The sequence below is a fragment of the Poromitra crassiceps genome (genome assembly GCF_964638095.1).
Source record: "Poromitra crassiceps genome assembly, chromosome: 2".
Lineage (NCBI taxonomy): Eukaryota > Metazoa > Chordata > Actinopteri > Beryciformes > Melamphaidae > Poromitra > Poromitra crassiceps.
Window position 1 is genome coordinate 76414688 of NC_139624.1, and position 16930 is coordinate 76431617.

The following is a 16930-nucleotide window of genomic DNA, read 5'->3' on the forward strand; positions in this document are numbered from 1 at the left end:
GTGTGGCACTCCTCCCTATCAGCTTTCCAATCCATGCAGTTGGAGAAAATAAAAAAAAAGAGCCTGTCGCATTATTCTGGGCCGGGAGTACGAACACTACCAGCCCTCCCTCAGTATCCTCGGCATCTGCCGATTCTCGGAGAGAAGAGAAGAACTGTGTCGGAGTTACGCTCACCATGTCCAAAACTCCCACCTGAGAGAACTCCTCCCCCACTCCAATGGCTCTGTCTCTGGCCGCAGCACAAGACAGGCCAGTAAGCTCCAATCTGTGAGAACAAGAACTGAGCACTATAGGAACTCCACCATCCCCTACCTGAGCAGACTTATAAATGAAAAGTAACAATTTTATATTCTAACCCCTTTTTTTAATGATGTTTTGTGTTTGTGTGGTTTAACATTTATAATGTAAAGGACATGAAATTCATCTAGTGTGAACTCGATGCAATATGTTCTTGAATAAACTAGACTCATAGTCATTAGACACTTGAGCAAAATTTGAAGAAATGCCGTCGAGGAGTTCCTAAGATTAAATAATTAACTGGTTAACTGATAGTATTAATCGGTTAATGTTTAAACAGTCGGTTCAAATGGTTAAACGGGTTGACATCCCTAGTACCAACCATGTCATGCTAGCTTGTCGGGAAGTGGGTGCATTTGCTGATAGCCCAAAAAAATCTTCCTTTTTTCACAGTGTAATGTTGGCAGGTATGCTTCTCTAAATATACAGAATTCTGCTGGCGAGATCTTCTGCTTGCTTTGCCTTTCTGACATGTAGTTTGTGATTGGGTTTGTGCATGGGCGTTGGGCGTGGATGATCAGGGAAGTGTTTAATATGCAACACTATACACATTGATTTTCAGTGGCTCTCACTTGGGCCACTGCAGACAATAACACCATGGGCAGTAACGTGTCTCTGCAATAACTTTATGAATCACCACAAATTACTGCACCACATATTCTGCACAACCACTGAGTTTTATGAATATGGGCCATTATCTTTGTCAAAGTAAGTACCTCAAATTATAAATGCATGTGCCTCTCTGGGGTTTTCTGTGTGTGTGTGTGTGTGTGTGTGTGTGTGTGTGTGTGTGTGTGTGTGTGTGTGTGTGTGTGTGTGTGTGTGTGTGTGAGAGAGAGCGCGTGCGTGCGTGTGCCTACCTCCCCTCCTGTTGAGCTTGGCATACCCAGGTGCATATCCATTGGTGAAGACAGAGGAGCTGGTGAAGGCTGTGTGAGGAAGAGGAGAGGCTAGAGCCTCATCACACTTCTCTGGAGAGAGAGAGAGAGAATATGAAGAGCCAGGAAGAAAGATGGAGAAGGAGAGGCGGGAGGAAGGAGAGAGTTGTTGATGAGACTTTACTCTTTTTAAGTAATCAGAGAATACACACTCATGCTAAACGTACTTTGGCTTCACCATGTCATTGAGTAATTCCCTACATTGTTGATGAATTGTTAAATCTTACTACTATAATTGGAGAGCTGTCTGTCTGTCTGTTTGTCCGGCCGAAGTTGGCGCACCGTTGCTCCGATTGCCTCCAAAATTTGCCAAAACACTTTTCAGGGGTCTGGAATTAATCTGGCCATAAATCCCATGTACTTCAACATACACCCGTTTATTATAAACATTTGAAAAAGTGGTGTGTAGCATATTTTCTGTGCATCTGAAAAGCTTCTCTTATGGTTGGCTGTTACCCTGCTAGCCGGGCGCTTCTCGCTCATACTGAGCATTAGCGCCCGGGGACCCACGTAGCATTTCCAATGAGACCAGCGCCCCGCTCTTGCGTCTAGGTCTTAAAACGAGTGTGGGGGGCAGTACGGACAGTGACGCACTGTGTTTACACTACTGCCCCCCACACTTCCTGAATGGTATTGCATCAAGGATTTTTTTATATCAACGACATAAAAGTGGATTTTATGCAACAAGTTGGAAGCGGCGACATCTGTTATTTAGAAGAAGAGGATGTTAACTCATTGAGTGCCAGCCACTTTTGGAGAACGGACGCTACCAGTGCCAGAGTTTCAGAGCGTTTTCAGTGATTTCTCGAGGCCCACAGAATATTGTGTGATATTACTATGTAAACACCGAACACGCACAAAGAACGAGGAGACTCTATTGTATCATCAGCAAAAAAAAGTTTATTGATACCATTTTCCCTTCTTTAGTTATGAGCCGGAGAAGATAGGTTGTTTTGAGCAAAAACAGGCGTTTCAAATTAGAAGCTGAGATATTCAGCCTTTTGTGAAATAAAGCATTTCAAGCACATTCACTGACTCTGAAGCTAATATTTTCTGACCTGAAACATCTGAACAGTAATTTCCTTCAATAAACAGCACCCACACCCCCCTCAACTCCAAACTCCTCCTCCGTGGGAGTGTCTCTGGTGGCTCTGCTCGCTGTGCTGGCTGCTGCGTGTGTCAGGCGAGTCTCTGCTGCCTGCTATGGCAGGCTCTGCTGCCTTACGGATCCACGTTCGGATGGCGGCCGCTCGTCGGGGGAGTCTGGATGGGGCTCGCTGAGTTCGTCTGCGTTTCTGGGGTTTCGGTTGTGAGCTGGGATGAAGCTGCGTCCGATTATAGGCTTTCTGCTGCGCGTTTCAAAGTGCGCTGCACCCAGTCTATTTTCGGAGCGCTCAGCCTTGTGCGCCGGCTCCCAGCGCGACACTGAAAAGCCAAACCATTCTCATGAGAATGGTTTGGCTTTGGTTTTATTTTCTGGCGGCTAATCGTGTGGAGAAACTATGCAGCAGAGACAGAGGGGCTCATTTGTGGGAGCGGATTGACTGCTGTTCGCAGCTAACGTTGGCTCCAGGCAGCCAGAGCAATCTGTGCCGCTCTGGCTCATGCATCGGTTTCTTTCATCACAGGGCTTTTTCTGCTTTTTTTCCTCAACTTTCTCTAATCTGGAGAGCACTGTCGCCACCTAATGGGTCCGTAAAATGGGTTATACACCTTCAATAGCTACAATATTTTTACAGGAGATGCACGAGGCTTTGATCCACGTCCCACCGTCAAAAAACGCAATTGACGACTTTAGTCGTCTTTGGCACTCTACATTACTATTCAAATTGATGACTATACTCGTCCTTGGCACTCAATGAGTTAAGCATCGGATAGCGTCTTCACTTCAAGTTTCTGGCTCAGGTAAGGATTCTTTTAAGACCTAGACGTGAGAGTGGCGCGCTGGTCTGATTGGAGATGCTACGTGGGTCCCCGGGCGCTAATGACATCCCTAGTTCCAACTAGGGCTGAACGATTAATCGAATTTAAATCGAAACCGAGATTTGAAACAACGCAATTAGATTAATCGCAAAGGCTTCGATTTAACATGTGACATGACTGCATGTAGGTACACGTGACGTGACGTCGTTACGCAGCAGCAGCACGCCGTAGTAGACGGACGTATGTTTACGCAGCAGCAGCATCAAACGTGCCTGGATGGAGGAGGAGAAACCCTGCAGCCCCATGGCTGCAGCAGTCTGCAGAATATAGCTAGCTAGCGAGCCGATTAGCGAACTTTACAAAAGTTGACACATTATTCACTCTGACTGGATTTTTAATAGTGCGCCACTCTCCCTAAGGAGATAGCTCATTTAGCTAGTGAAGTTAGCTTGCTAGCCCAAACTGGCTAGCTCACGTTACATGTCCTCTTCCCCTCTCACTTAACATTCTCAGTCTGACTCTGCCTGAATGCAGTAGGCTACTTGTATTGTAACGTTAGCTTGGTAAGCCTACAGTAATGTCTAAATGCCCCTCTTCACCTCCCCAATATATTATATAGCCAATATATTGTCTGTCTGGGAAATGGAATGATTCTGTAGTAGCTAATGTCCTCTCTCCCAGCGTTCTGCTCTCTCCCTCCCCATCTCTCCTCCCTACTTTCTCTCCCTCCTACATCATCTATAATTAGTTCCAATCTTAAAAATGCAATACAGCCATGTAGTACTTATAGAATAATTTGGTTAATTATTTTGTTTTTCAGAAAAGTTGCGAACAAGCTACATAAGTGCAGAGAATGTCCCACAAATCAAGGCCCGGGTGAAGAGAGAGATGGAACAAGTGCAGGTGGCACTAAAGGTAACCTGCATTAATTCTCTCCTCTCCCACTCCTCTCTCCTCATCCTCCCCCTCCTTTCCTTGCAAAATAGGGCTTCACTGAAACACTGCTTGTGCATATAGCCTGCCCTGTGCCCCGTATTTGATGTGTGAATGAATGTGTGTGCTGTGAATTGCATTAATGTGAAACTTAACAGTTGTGTCTGTGCTTTGCAGGAGAAGAGGGCTGCCATCACCCCCAGATGCTGCTGCTGTGCCTCAAAGTGCAGCACAGGAAGGAGCCAGGCCATCGGCTGCAAAAAAAAACAAGCGATCCTTGGGCAGTTACTTCAAGACCTGCGGCGATGCTGGTGCTTTTTGTTTTGTTTTTATTGTTAAAGACTTAAGACTTGAGTTGTGTCTCAGACTGAGACACAGAGAGAATTGCAGCTGTTGTTTAAAAGCAAATAAATGTTGCTGGAAGGAATTCTTATCCAAGTTCTCATCCTTGCATTATAATATAGAGCAGTTTGTTGATTGTGATGTTTGAATGTGGTAGGCAAATGCTCCATTGTGTTTTACATTTATTACAGTTAATATTGCACTGAAACTTGAATAAAAAAAAAATCGAAATCGAAATCGCAATATCGGTCAGAAAAATCGCAATTAGATTTTTTACCCAAATCGTTCAGCCCCTGTTCCAACCATAGAACTGGTTGTAACATACTAGTTGTAACATAGAAGGGAGTCATACGCCAAAATAAAAGTTAAGTAATTAAGTAATTAATTATCTAAAATTAAAGGAAAATATCTAGACACAAACTAACACAACACAGACTACCTTTAAATGAAAGAACACAACAAAAGATTGTAGCTTTAAATTAACTGCTCCCATAATAATAAAATGATTGCAGGTCCTTCAAGAGAAAAAGATTTGAATACTCAGCCTACAATATTATTTCCTCAAGATAGCCATTTTCTGCAGTACATAATCTTGATAGAATGTAGTAATGCAGAGATGAATGAATAAGAGCTGGTATTTCCCCCTGTCGAGCTGGATGAACTATGGAGCCAGTGAGCTGGAGTAGCCATGGGGAAAATAGTGAGAAAGATCAACGCTGTAGGGCTGCTCAGTCAAAGCTGACCTCTGTGTCAACTCACAACTCCTGGCACTGCCAACAACAGCATACAGTACTGTATGTATGACACACACCTGGAAAGACAGGAAAAGCCACATACAGGACAAATACACACACATAGTCTCTCTCTCTTCTCTTTCTCCAGCTCTCCCCTCCTCTCTCACACACACCCTCTTCCAGTACATTAAGTTTCACACACAGAGAAATTGTGAATGGTCTGTCAGGCCAGGTAGCAGCAGTCAATAGCTCTCTGTCATGCCTCACCGTGTGTGTGAGAGAGAAGGCATAGAGAATCGACGTATGCATACATGCATGCGTGTCTGCACTATACACTAGCGGTTTTCAAACTGTGAAAGCTTCAGGGGAGGCAGAAGAAGAAGAAGAAACTCTGGTAGCTAACTTCAGCTATGCGTGCCATGGTGGAGCAAAATGAAACGTTATTTAGTACCTACAGTGAGAGAGGAGACAGCATCTGGTGTGAGCAGAAAACGGAGGAAGTATGACCCTGATTATTTATCGTTTGGATTAACATTTTTTGGTCCCGAGGACGCTCCCCTACCACAGTGTGTGCTCTGCAAAGAGGTGCTAGCAAATGACAGTATGAGACCATGTAAACTTATCATATTGAGACCAAGCTGTAACTACACTGGTTCAATGTCATGAACCAGTGTATCATGGGATAGCGATTGAGGAAATCCATACAGGTACTATCATAGATGTGCTCCCACCATCGCCTGTGTCTACACTGCAAGAAAGGGAAGATGAGCTTTCTTCGGTCTGCATAGCATGAGGTGACATGTCGGTAGCAGCAGCAGGACAGTCTTCATGAAGTGGCATTGGGTGATGTCTCTTACATATGCCACAAGTAACTTTATTTTTACAGTCCTTTGAATTATGTCCTCTCCTAAGACAGCCAAAGCACAGGTGATTGTCAAATATGAACCGTCTCTTGTCCTCTACAGGCTTGTTGGTGAACTTCTGGCATTTGTGGATGGAGTGACTTTCTCCACAGAATATGCATGTGACTGGGTTAGAAGAAGAAGAATCCTCTGAACTGTTCTCCACAGCACTGTATGTTTTCATCACTGTACTTGATATGTCCGATGAGTTCACATTTGTGATGAACGCATTAGCCTTTGTGCGCTTTATCTCTCTGAATGGCTTGTCTTCCATAGGCTTCAGAGCATGAAAGGACGTTACAGGATTGCATGCGATTTCTGCCTCTTGCGCCACAAACTCAGCAAACTCTTTGAAATTTGGATATTCCTCTGTTTGTCGCAACTGCTTTGTTACATGGCGATTCCAGCGAGAGGTCACGTAATCAGGCAGCTTTTGGAGCATTTTTTGATTCTCTTCGCAGTCATTTAGCAATTGAAGCCCTTTGACGTGTGGCATGGCATTACTGCAGCCTGTCAGAAAATCCCTAAATTGTCTCAGTTTAACTGACTCCCTCGAGCCGATCTTTGGCCAATTATTTAGTTTTTCTCTAAATGCACGCTGGAGTATAAAGGGGTGGCCGTACCGAGCATTCAGTGCCTGCCATGCTTGGTCGTAGGCTTCGTCATCTTTTCTATAGAAGCTTCCTTCTAATACAGATCGTGCTTCGCCACTGATGTATTTTTGTAGGTAGAACAGCTTGTCAGCTGGATTAGTGCATCGCCGTTCTATCAGCGCCTTGAAACTTGTGCTCCACTCTAAGAACTTTAGTGGGTCTCCTGAAAACACTGAGGGCTCAGGTGCAGGAAGCCTGGTGAGCACCACCGTGTCATGCAGGGCTTGTACTAACGATGCTTCATTGCTAGTATTGTTTGCACATTATTATTGCTCTTACATGTTTGTTCACTTTTAATGTCTTTGTGAGGCACTGGAGGACGATTGGCTTCCTCCCTGCGTGATGATTTTCTTTCGTCATATGCCTCAGCTGAGTCAGCCTCAGAGTATGCTTTAAGCTTAGCAGCTATTACTTGAAGATCTCTCTGATCTTCCAGTCTCTTAAGTTCTTGTTTTTGGGCAGTTATTGTCTCCTCCATCTCCATTTCGGCTTTCTTTGAGCAACACACACTCTACTCTACGCTTTTTGCTGTGATGCCTTGCTGCTCTGACGGAGCTTTGGAGTGATGACTACGAACATTGGAGATTGTAGTTCCAAATATTGACTTGGCATACTCTCTATTAAGCACGTTATGAAGTCTTGCGTTTTCTGCATTAGCATCAAACTCCTCAAACCCCACTTCACTCAGGCATAGATGAACTATCCTCCTCAGATCTTCTGATACTGCTATGCAGGAGTCTATCTTTCTCCTAATGTCAGGAGAAGGTGCCGATTGAGATCACATATTATCATAGATATCTTTCACTTTTTTCTCCTGCTCTTCTACAGCATCCATTATTCTACATAAGTCGTCGTCGGAGCACTCATCCTTAAGTTTGGCACGCGCAACTCTGACTTGCTCTTTCCAATTTTCATATAGTGCGATGAATTTAGTCTCTTTCTGAGAAGCCTCTTGTTGCTTCAGCACCAGCATTTTGGGGGTGAATCTTTTCTCCCTTGAAGATTTCCTCGTTTCAACTTCTTCTCCTGCAGTGGCTGGTATAGGCTCCTTCATTGCTATTTTGAGTATTTCTATTTTAGCATGAATTTCACCTATGAGTGATTCTAATCTCTCTTTTTCATCCTCATCAGGTTGTAACTTTAATTGTTCATTTAAGTCATTAAATTCTGCCTGGAGGGACTCAATTTGTTCACTAACTTCACCAAGTTGTGATTCTTCTCCTTGTTCTTCCATTGTGTATGTTTTAGAAAAGCACTGTATTTATCACAAAGTTGCTGCTAAATACGCATCTAACTTTTATAATTATGTTATTGAGTGCAAACCAAGTTCTAGTAATTGATAACTATTCACTTGAATCATCTTTTAAAGCCCTCCCTTTGATTAGGCATTTAAACTCTCAAAATCACCATTGTGATATTCTTAATGCCACTCATGAAGCAGGAACAAGTAGGCTATATGACCGATCAATTATTTTCTCTATTTTTCTCTTAGTTAACCAATATTTAACCAGAAGACTATTATTTATTTTGTATCTTCTTAAATTTCTTCCAGCTGTTTTTCTTTTCTTTCTTAAATTTACAAATGTCTTTTCTGTTACCGAAGTAGCACAGTCAAACCTGTGCCAACAGCAGAGCCGCTCTCTTCTGCCTGAGGACCACAATGGAAAGGAACAGTCACTGCCCTCTGTAGCCTGTTAACTCATTGAGTGCCAGCCACTTTTGGAAAACGGATGCTCCCAGTGCCAGAGTTTCAGAGCGTTTTCAGTGATTTCTCGAGGCCCACAGAATATTGTGTGATATTACTATGTAAACACACGCCCAAAGAACGATGAGACTCTCTTCTATCATCAGCAAAAAAAAGTTTATTGATATCATTTTCCGTTCTTTAGTTATGAGCCGGAGAAGATAGGTTGATTTCACCAAAAAGAGACGTTTCAAACTAGAAGCTGAGATAATTAGCCTTTTGTGAAATGAAGCATTTCAAGCACATGACTGACTCTGAAGCTAATATTTTCTGATGTAGTGACACCTCAAAAATAATTTCCTTCAATAAAACAGTGAAAACAAAGGAATTTTGTTTGGCAAAATAATATTTTTTAGCTGCAACCAGCAGCGCTGGCCCCTGCGTGCGTTGCTGGTTGCAGCTTCTTGCTGGTCTTGATTTACTGCTGGTGGGCATCAGATATTCTAGCTTGTGTTTGCCAATCCTGTCCTGCTGTCTGGGTCTGTCTGGGTCGGTGTTGTATGCTGCCCTGCGTGCCCCACCCCGCTCAACTGCAAACCCCACCTCCGTGGGAGTGTCTCTGGTGGCTCTCTGCTGCATTTGCTCTGCACTGAAAAGTGCGCTACATCCAGCTTTTTTACAGCATTCCACGTGTATTTGTCACCGGCTCCCATCGCTTCCAGTTGAGAATAATAACAACTCCACAACTAATCATGCGGATGGGCTATCGCAGCGGACACGGAGGGGCTCAATTGTGGCAGCAGATTGGCTGCTGCAGGCACAGCTAACGTTATGCTTCATGCATATCGATGCATACCGATGCGATATCCGTTTCCCCATGACTTGTTCTCTGTTTTTTCCTCGCCTTTCTCTAATCTGGAGAGCACTGTCGCCACCTAATGGGTCCGTAAAATAGCTTTTACACATTCAACATCCACCATACTTTCACAGGAGATGGATCAGGCTTTGATCCACGTCCCACCGTCAAAAAACGCAATTGACGACAATCGTCGTCATTGGCACTCTACGTTAATATTTGAATTGACGACGATTGTCGTCATTGGCACTCAATGAGTTAATGAAGGATCCTTGCAGAACTGTCGTCCACGTTGGTCGATGATGCCCTCTGGTGGTGCAATCGCGGTACCGCTTTCCAGCTGACTGTGACAGGTGCTGAGATGGACTCTCCCGTCTTCTCCCGTGGATCAGCTGGCTTCCTCGTTGACGACTCCGGCCACACACGTTGCCCCAGCGCTCGGCTTCCTCCTCTCTGCTTCTGGAGGATGCGCGGCTCTTTAGTTTGATCTCTCGGCTTTGCGGGCGGCGGTACTTAGTTTGATCTCTCGGCCATGCGGTGACGATTACGTTTTCACTGTAACTACACTGGTTCAATGTCTCTTAGAAATGATGGCCACGCTTCATACTGATGTCTTTTGACGATTTTATTTAACTCTCTTTGCCAGCTGACACTCTCTCTCTCTGTGTCAGCAGACACAATCAGCAGACACCGTGAAAACTGAAGAAGTAACCACAAAAACATTCTGTCAATTCCAAGTGGTAACATGTCCAACATGTTACCACAACTGAAATGTGCTGAAATCAAATAAAATAGTTTACATCGTATCACATCGTTTATGCAATGTCAAAATTACATTAACAGAGCTTTTACACAAATATAGACCAAATTAAAGACATTTACCGTGTGCGCCTTTTGAACCACGTGCAGAATGGTTTAGATTGGGGCTGTACGTCTTTCCTCTGCAGCAGCCATATTCGTTCTGACCCAAAATGCCACGGTCACGCCCTTAACTAAACTCTGGTCATGTGACTCATTACACTCATTACACATTACACATTAAAACTTACATGAAGTGCACTTACGGTAGTTTTTACCCAACATTAGGCTATTTTAAAGTGGTATATTTTTAGACAACTTTTATCAATTTTAACCTTCAACATATTTGTTTTTAAATCATTTTAATGACTATGAACTCAAATCACCATGAATTTATGACGGAAGGATGAATATGAATTATGAATCAACTTCTCAATAAAACATGTCTCTGGGACAGTTACACAAGCACTCGTATATGCGCATCAAAGACGCAGACTCATTGAGGCCATTTACACCTGGCATTAACATGTGTTTTCTGTCATCAGATTGCAATCGGATTGGCTTGACCACTTGAAAGTACAGGTGTAAACGCCCCCAAGACACATTGAAGACGGATTGGAATCTGAACGGCCAAACCACCTCCAGAGGTGGTCAGGTACGCATTGTGTACGCATTGAACACGAGTGTAAATGCAATGTGTCCTCTCAATCTGCATACAGCAACTGTATGCTGATTGAGAAGACACCCATTTTGGGTGATCAGATTGCAATCAGATAGCAATCTGATCATCACCCAAAACGCATGCTAACGCCAGGTGTAAATTAAATCAGGCTAATGTGGTCAAGCACAATCTGATTGCAATCTGATGACACCTCGGCCCGAGCGCGGAGTGCGCTCCCGGTTTGCAGAGCTTCACCTCGCGCTGCCACCTCGCGTATGTCCTAAGCTTAAGAGTGTGACAGTGTGTGTGTGTGTGTGTGTGTGTGTGTTTCTGTATGGAGGAGAAATGTCTGCAGCCTCCATCCTGGCGTGTAGCTGAGGCGCATATTTCCTCTTCACTGCCGGATTTGACAGGACACACGCACGCGCACACACACACCTCTCAGCAAACACAAGGACATAAAGGAGAAAGGATGAACAGAATGAAAGACGGAGGGAGGGGAGTTAATGGAGAGAAAGTAGATTTTATAAGGAGAAGAGGAGAAAAATATGGTGCATTTCTCCACCGCCTAGAGCTAGCCTTATTTCCTCAGGGTACCCTTAGCTTACTGCTATAGGGAGAAACTGATTATGCTACTGTATATGACAGGATTTCAGTCACCTGATCCCGAAAAAACTTGTACCTGTAATCAGTTAGATACTGCTCAAACCACAATGAACAAGTTACACATGCTTTTGGAAAAGAAAAACAGGTGATTACTTGAAAAAGTGCTTGTGGGAAAATCTCTTCTTATTTTGAGATCATAGACCCAAATAGTTCCAGACATTATTACATCAACCTCTTGAAATTTCGAAAATAGAGCCATTCTCCAACTGTGGTATGGCAGCCCCCCTGAGGCAATGTGGCCTTACTGGCTTTGTTGATAAAGTGACTTTGTCCCCAGGCTAATATGGGAGTGCTAGCCATTTGGTTCTAGTTGGTGTTGTTTGTAAACACAAATCAATGGCTCATCTAGAGAAGACGATTTCATGTTTAAATTAGGGATGCCGGTGGCGACTAATTTTCCTGACGTTTAAACAGAAGTTTTAATGCCGACTAGTCTATAAGTAAGAAAACACTCAGAAAACAGCCAAAAATTAGCACATTATAATCGATAAGGTTAAAACGTCAGAAAAAAATTGTGTGTGTAGTTAAGAGCCATTAGAAACCAGTATTACGTTCATCATAATCGTCAATATTCACAACATCTTGAGCTGTTTATGAACATTGCACATGCAGCAACCGGAGTATTTTCTTTTGTTTAGCTCGTTTTTGTACATTTGTCGCTTGTACCTCTCGTTTTCTTTTATTCTTGATTGTTCTGTAATGTTCATTTTATGTAGTATAGTGTGTTGCTGTACGACGTCCTGTTTTTAAGACCAGGGACCATGTTGGAAATAAGTGTATGCACTTTCACATGTACATCCCTTGGATTTTGCCGTCTTTATATCCAAATAAAAATCAATCAATCATATTCAGGCGAAATATAGTCCATTTAACTTTCGGAAGCCTTTGCGTTCAACAAAGTTGAGTGGAAGGATCTTGTGCAGTCATTCATATGAGCTGCGTTATCTTGTGTGGCTAACGGGTTAGCTTGTCTGGCTAATGCGTTGGCAAAGCCATAGCATCTTTTCTTGTGCCCACTAGTGAGGGAGTGGGCGTTTAACCGACTGCATCCCTAGATTAAATCAAACACTTCAATAATCTATTTGAATAGAGTAATATTTTATTCTGCCAAATAAAATCTGGATTGAGGCTTTAGTCTTTGATTTAAATGATGATAATTCTAGTATTCAAATTACTGGGTGTAAATCAGAATATTGTGTTTGTCCACCTTCCACCCTCCTGAAGGCATGAGCCTTTACCAATGACAATAATGCACCCAAGTGATTTAGGCTGCTTTCTCACTGGGAACGATTACTTTAGTTCTGTTCCGTTCCCGAGTATGATTTCCCCTCACTCACCTCTCCCCCGCTGGCCAGCTTTCTCATTACAACATTTATTCCGTGCTCGGGAAAGGAACGGAACACTTGCAGATTACACTTGCGTCATCGTCGCCCGTGTGTTGTCTATGTGGTTTGGTATGGTTGGCATTCACATTCGCAGGTGTTCCATCCCCAGGCACGCCAAAGCATTCAACCAGACCACCTTTACAAGTGGACCCTGTCACAGTACGCTGTTCCACGCCCGGTCACGGAATGCAACGGTCACACTCATGAAACAAACCACACCTGGGGTAATTTTGGGGAGAAGTGTGCTCGGTTGCGCTCGGGTCCCCAGTGAGAAAGCACCTTTATTGCTTTGAGGCGATTAAAAAGCATTCCCAGGTTTCCCATGCGGTCTGTGTGTGTGTGTGTGTGTGTGTGTGTGTGTGTGTGTGTGTGTGTGTGTGTGCGTGTGTGTGTCGGTAGCCTTTGTGTTTGCCCTCGTTACTAGTTAATCCTCAACAGAGCTTTGAATGCTTCATTTAATCAATAATTCATTAATATATCACACAATGCCACCTGCTGCAGCGCCACATAGCACTGTAATATACAGGAAAGTAAATTACTGAATTAAATTAATACCAACACGCACATGCACACCTTCCAATACACAGGTGTGAACACATGCACACTATATATTTGCCATACGGTAGGGTGCTCAAATACATACTGCATACTACATACACAGCATCACATGTTGCTAGCAACAGGTTGGGGAGAAAGCTAACAGATAATCATGAATGCGTACCACATGCTCACACAGTCAGGACTCGAGAGTGAGACGCTGATATTTAAGCAACTGATATTTGCCCATGTCTGAAGTGCAAAGCAGGGTTTTGTGTGTTCAGGTGTGTAAGGGCAAGCAAATGACTACAATATCCAAGTGTAAATGTCAGCCTATTCCAGAGAGAGCAAGAAACAGACAGTGCTGCAAGATAGTATAAAAAGAGAAACAGGTGGGTGGGAGACTCGACAAGAAGAGAAGTAGATGAGATGAAAGATGACAGAAGAGAGAGACTGGAGAAGAGAGTGAGAGGAAAGGGCTCTTACCAAAGGAGAGGCCACAACATTCTTAGTGACATTTCCAGCTACGTAAATAACGAGGACGTGGAAAAATAGCAACCTCGAGATGACTGGTTGGTGCCAGGATGGATTGATAGTGTTTTTGGGCAGCAGAGAGGGGGCAGGGGTTGAACATCTCAACCTGACACGCTGCGCTCCTATAACCACACACACGCCCGCGCATGCAGACACAGTGACACAATGAGCCACATGAAATCATATAAATACTGTAGCTTTCAGAATATATTCTAGCTGCTCGCCCTGAAAAGCCTCAGGGATATTAGTTACATCAATTCATCTGTATTGGTAAATGTTACATCTACTGTGACAATGCAAATGCTGCTACCAAGTACCAACTTTGTCAATACTGCTACAATGAAACAACTCTTTGGATCTGAATGAATACTTGTAGTGTGTCTTACAGTAGCCCCGTTTACATGGATTGTTTTCCTCAATCTGATTGAAATCAGTCAGATTATACGAATCTGATTTGATCTGTATACATGAACGCTAAATAAAGCGATCCACGTTCAATCCGCGTATACATGGCCCCAGCTGAAACCGATTACAAACATGCGCAAACGGTCTCTCCCACTACCTGCAGAGAAGAAGAGGTGCACTTCCGTCTACCACTTTTCCTGTTTACCTCTGGAAAAATGGATCTAGTGCTGCACGATTTGGGGGAAAGGTGCGATTAGAGATTATGGTGGACAATATTGCGATTTCCGATTGTGATTGCGATATAATAAACAAATGGTATCTAGGGATGTGCCAGCATGAGTTTTTGACGGTATGATAACCTTGGACAAAAATACCACGGTTTCACGTATCACAGAATAAAATACATTAAATATATTACAATTTAAAATATATTCAAACTAAATAAATAAAACAATTTGAAATAAAATTATCTTTAAAAAAACTAACATTTTGAGACATTTGCCTGTCCCAAACATGTAAAAAAGAAACACTAGAAAAATAGAAACTGCACTGTGTTACAGCACATAGAAGATGGCTCAGACTGCAAAGTTAGTTGCATGTCTGTCAAGTAATACAATAATACATATTGTTTATTTTTTTTTGTAGCGACAGATGGCCTTAAACGCCACACTCACATGACGCTTCTTGAGAGAGAGGTGAGGTAACATGCATCTGCAGACTTTATCGAGGGACAATGAAGGCATCATGTGACAGACTAGTTAGCGTTAGAAGCCTGGAGGTGCTGCTGCAAGCAGCTGCGACAGTGTTTTGCTGCTATCAACCTTGTTAATCTCGCTATATTCTTCATCACAGCGGGTCATTACCCACTGTGCACTTAACCGTGCACTAGTTCTGCATAAGCACCTGCAGCTCTCTCCTTATTTTACTGACGTTCTCTCTAATCACACGGCTGTTTACATGCGTTTCTAAACGGCTAGCTAGTTATTAGCATAGCTAGCTGTTAGCGATCATGGATGTTCTCTCCCTCTCTCTCGGTAAGATGTTATGTTTGTGAACCTTGCTGCGCATAACATTACTTATTTGCGGGAGTGCATGGGAGAAGTCTCCCGCTACGCTAGTGTTGATGCCCAGTGTGATGGCAGAGAAGCGTGTGTTTGCTGCGTCGCGTGTAACGTTAGTTTAGAGGAGGCACCCACACTCAAAAAGACATGAACAAATAATAATCGCACACTTTTGCAGTTAAGTAATCGCACGTGCTGTCAGGCCCGCGGGAAGTAGGGGTGCTGCAGGTGCTGCAGCACCCCCTAGATTTTTTCCAAAAAAAAAAAAAAAAATTTTTTTTTTTTTTTTTTTTTTTTTTTACAAATGTAATTAAAAATATTTTGCAGTGCACTATGTTCCTTTCTTGTTTAAGAATGTTTCGGGAAATGAAAATGTAGCCTATTTAAATAGAATTATCAACAATAACAATCAAGGAAGTTACATGCTTGTAGGCTAGAGAAGAAGAAGAAGCGCGCATGCACGCACATGTTGTGTTGAACCAACCAACAACCAATACGAATTGTTTAATCTGGCAATAAAGAAATGTGAACTTGACATGCTATTTTAATAGCCTACTCAAAAATGCACCTCCCACTATACAGCAAAGAGAGGAGTCAATGTTTCTTGATATATGCCATTCAGATCAGAATAATTAGTCTAGTCATTAAGTTTGCTGATAATATTTCTATCATGTTAAGTCTGTGTCATGTTAACTGGTGTATTCAGAGCAAATAGGGAGATATAGAGCATTATCATCATGCTATATATCTCCCTCTTTGCTCTGAATGAGTGAGAAAAGGAGAAAATACTGAATAATTACATCACAACAGTATCCTAATCTTGATTTAAAATGAGATATTCCTCTAAATATGGCAAAAAAATGTAAAAAAAAACGCCCCAATTTTTTTCGGCGGGGCCCTAGCGGGCCCCACCGAGAGTCCCTTCCTCCCAGCACCCCCTGCTTAAAATGACTTCCAGCGGCCCTGCGTGCTGTCATTTGCGGCTCTATGGTCTCAGCAGTTAATCATCCTCCAGAGATTTTTGGCCAGGAGAAGAAGAAGAATGTACCGCTCTCAGGGTTCCTATTAAGAAGTTTGTCCCAACCACCGTTCAGTTCTTCTGCACTAGGGGAGCGCATGCGCAGAATGAATAATCCACTCTATCAACCGAATCACTCTATTCAGCCGTTTATATGCGGCATCTAGCTGATTATCAATCGGCGTAGACTACCTCTTTCAATACGATCGAAAATGTAAAACGATCCGGGTGAATCGGGTCGGCTAAGGTGTTTATATGAGACAATTTTGAATCCGACTGACCTATCGATCCGATTATAAGTAGGATCTTTGGACCCATGTAAACGGGGCTAGTGTGTTTAGTCTACCGCTGCACAGTATGCATTGTCTGCTCCATATGAGGTCCTGTTATGTTTGTGTCCATCCTGTCTTATGTGACTTTCTTATAATGTGTCAGCCCCAATTAGCCAGGTCAAATGCAATATGCAGCTGTTGAATTTTAATCAATGCAATGCTGATTCTGTTTGCTCAGAAGGACTTTGAAGTTATTCGCCTTAAGGTGGGCTCAGACTACAGGATTCTGTCAATCCTAGCCGATTTTGAAATCTGGATGTGACACGCACT

The 16930-nt window shown here is 43.1% G+C and overlaps 1 protein-coding gene across 1 annotated transcript in view; it reads right to left on the reverse strand.

The window, feature by feature from the left end:
* The window catches only part of LOC310796483 (contactin-associated protein-like 2), a gene marked incomplete at both ends in the record, with an annotated part of 775066 nt that overhangs the window by 503287 nt on the left and 254849 nt on the right, over window positions 1-16930 (reverse strand). The window contains one exon of the mRNA XM_083658673.1: window positions 1159-1269. Coding sequence (XP_083514799.1) covers window positions 1159-1269 — 111 coding nt within the window. The remainder of the gene's footprint in view (window positions 1-1158; window positions 1270-16930) is intronic.